General features: G+C 51.5%; 1 protein-coding gene across 1 annotated transcript; it reads right to left on the minus strand.

Moving 5' to 3' along the window:
- Positions 1 to 216: 216 nt before the first annotated feature.
- Positions 217 to 3,160, minus strand: LOC134373266 (chymase-like). The gene is made up of 5 exons (XM_063090908.1): positions 3,092 to 3,160; positions 2,292 to 2,442; positions 1,385 to 1,520; positions 903 to 1,157; positions 217 to 509 (listed from the first exon to the last, which is right to left on the minus strand). Exons 1-5 carry the CDS (start codon positions 3,144 to 3,146, stop codon positions 366 to 368), a joined length of 741 nt encoding a protein of 246 aa, XP_062946978.1. The 5' UTR covers positions 3,147 to 3,160; the 3' UTR covers positions 217 to 365.
- Between the last annotated feature and the right edge of the window lie 221 nt (positions 3,161 to 3,381).

The following is a 3,381-nucleotide window of genomic DNA, read 5'->3' on the forward strand; positions in this document are numbered from 1 at the left end:
CACGCGCACACACACACACACACGCACACACGCACACACACACACACGCACACACGCACACACACACACACGCACACACGCACACACACGCACCATCCAAATCTTATAGGTGCTTGGGCTGGAATCAGGTTGCTAAATGCAGAGAGAAGAGAGCAGCAGAGAGAAGAAACACATTTAAGTCTGGAAGCTTAGTCTTTGTGGAGGTTTATTGAGAGTTCTTTAATGTGCAGGAATCTTCTGGAGATCTTCAGGGATGTGGCAGGACTTCAGCAGGAACCAGAGGCAGGCCTGAGCAAGCAGCATGGAGAACCTACTCTGCTCAGGTCTGGTGAAAGACCCCTGTCAGGATGGCCCAGGCTCCAGGGCTAGTTCTCCTTCAGGATTTTGTTGATCCAGGGCCGGTAATGAGAGATTCGGGTGAAGACAGCAGGGGGCTTTGCGTCAGGATGTCCATAGGAGACAATGCCCTGGGCCACCCCAGCACACAGAAGAGGACCCCCAGAGTCTCCCTGTGGGGGAGAGAGAAAAAGAGAGAGAGAGAGTAAGCATAAAGGTGAGCTGGGGAAGTCCTTGGTTCCTGCCCACAGGTCAGCTTGGAGGCACAGCCAAACCTGGGGTCAGACCCAGGAGCCCTGGCTCTGCAGAGGGTCTGGGTCTGACGCCCCCTCTTCCTTTCCTGGGGAAGCCACCCTGCCTTGTTCATGTCACCCCATGTACCCTGTGCAGCAGACTGGAATAGATGGCCAGAGACTGTCCTGGGCCATGGGAGGATGGACAGTTCCAGTTTCTTTAGTCCTGTGGTACTAAACCCTGGCTGACAATCTTGTGACTCCATCTGCTTCCAGGAGAATTCTGGTCCCTGAACAGTGATTTTTGGAGAAGAACCATAGTTGGAGGATCACCTTAAATGTAGATCCTGTCTTCCTGGGATTGCCCACACACAGCTGGAGAGCGTGGTCAAAAGTCGAGAAGTGTTTGCAGGCCTTGGGGTCCATGAGTCTCATCTTCACCTCTTGCAGAGTGTCTGAGCCCGGCTCCATCACACCTGTCTTTCCCCAGCCGGCTACTCGGCACATTCCTCCAGGTGGAACAAAGTCGAATTGGGATGGGAGGGGGAGTGTCCCTACGGCCAGGGTCAGGTTGGCTTTCTTCTTCAACTGTGAAGAGAATGAGGGACTGTCAGTGCTAGAAATGGGCTATGGCGCAGTAGGAGGCAATCAGGGAGGGACAGAGCAAATTGCTTCACATTAGAGCCAAGTCCAAATGGGTGAGCTGGGAGCGGGTATAGCCCAGAGGCAGACTAGGGAAATTTCAGGACAATGGGGACCTGGAGGAGAAGTCTAAGAGAACAGGAAGAGGAAAAGGGGAAGAAAGATGTTGTCACCTTTAGTAACATGATGTCATGGTGAAATAAAATAGAACCATATTTTGGATGAGGGAATTGCTTTACCACCTTCAGCTTCTGCCACGTGTCTTCTTTCTTACTTATGTTATGGGCTCCCAGGATGGCTGTCATAGACCTGTTGTGAGGAAGGAAGAAGGGCAAGGAGAAGCAATGACAGCTTGGGCTTTCTCCTGATATGTGACCGTTTTGAGAAAAGGGAACTGGAGTCTCTCACTGAGCCACTGGACTCCCATCCCCCTTTTCTTGGGCCACTTGTGGCATTTGGGGGCTCAGGTTTTACTCAGGTAACAGTTTTCTCAAAGAACAGACACAATTTCCAGGACTTCCAGCACCACTCCCCAGATTGCTGGGGAATGAGCAGGCCATGGAAGACCCAGGGGACAGGATGAACTCTTCCTCTTCAGGGAGCCCTATAGGAGGGCCAGCCCTCGGAGCAAGAGGTAACAGAGGAAAGCGTGATGTGGTAGGGTCTCATGTGGACCCTGTTCTCTGCCTCCCATGAAAAGGATGGGCTCAGGATCCTGAGAATTAAAGGCCAGTGTTCTTGAAAAGGGACATAGAGGAAGTGGCCCAGAACTGGGTGGGGCCCTGAAAAGTGAGGCAGGTGTCTTGTGTGTTGGGGTGGGAGCAAGGGGAGCTACCTCTGGAGGACAGACCTTGGATGGAGCCTCCTTGTCCTCTGCAGTGGAGCTGAGCTCACAGTGACTGAGGCTCAGAGCATTTATTCAATTATGACACTAAATTTCTTTAAGCCCAAATCTTCCCTCTACTGAAAGTTCACCCAGGCCCAGGGTGTCCGCCTCCAGCCCTACTGCAGGTATATCCCTGGTTGCTATCCTGGTTGTTTATCTTCCACCTGGAGATAAAGAAGTCCCTGTTGTCTCACCTTCCTGAACAGTGAGCGGCTGTCAGCACAAAGTTTCGTCTTATTAGGAAACCACCACAATTCTTCCGGTGGTTCTGAGAAGTGAGAATTACCAGGTAGGCCATGTAGGGGCGGGAGTGTGGCTTGCACTCTGTGCCCCCGATGATCTCTCCTGGAACAGAGAACCCCAGGGCTTGAATAGAGACATTGATACTCTCTTCAGAGAAGGTAGAAATTGGGTTAAAGTTGAGAGAGGCTCCCCTTGAATCTCTTACCCTGTATTCTGACCGGCTTACCTCACCTGTCTCTTGTATTTGCTTTCCCCACCCAGCTTCCTACATAACTACTCATTCTTTCCTCCAGGCACAACAGCTAACCCTGCCCTAGATGCCATTCAGACTTTTTCCACCTCAGATTTCCCCCACTCGCACTCTGCCCCTGGCCCAATCCTCCTCTGTCTCTGTGTAGGACAAGCTGTTCAGGTTCCTGTCTTGGCTTTCTCCACAGCCCATGAGCGATGTCTCAGAATAACCAAATCTGTGTAGCCCCGAAGCTCAGAAGATTAAGAGAACATGTACATTTTCCTGGGGAGGCTCCTCTTCCTCCCACTTGCTCTGGGCTTTCCCCCAATCAATGTAGGATTCCTTGTTCCTGGGAACTAACCAAAGGCTGCAGAGAATGGGTGGGCACATCCCAAGTGGAGACTTCACTTGAACTCTTGAAGAGAGACCCTGGGATCCTAAGTCAGCTACGTTCAGACTAAACATCTTTATTTTAGGAACTGATCCTGCAGACTACAGAGGGAAGGACCTGATACTCACCAGCATCAGCTCTGGAGCATAAGAGAAAGAGCAGCACGGAGAGAGAAAGATGCATCTTCTCAGAGAGGCTGCCCATGGCAGGTGCCAGCTTTATTTTTCAGCCTTGAGTCTTATAACTCTCAGCAGGCAAAGGAGGGGCAGTGCTGGTGACCACAGGAACTGCGTAGTCACGCTTTCTTTCTCATTCTAAAGTGGCTGTGTTTCTGATCAGAAGTTCCTCTGGAATCGCCCTCTGTTTTGCAGAGGAGAAGCTGAACCTGAACTCCCAAGTCCTGGCTCCCGGAATGAAC

This window comes from Cynocephalus volans, chromosome 3 (genome assembly GCF_027409185.1).
Source record: "Cynocephalus volans isolate mCynVol1 chromosome 3, mCynVol1.pri, whole genome shotgun sequence".
Taxonomy (NCBI): Eukaryota; Metazoa; Chordata; class Mammalia; order Dermoptera; family Cynocephalidae; genus Cynocephalus; species Cynocephalus volans.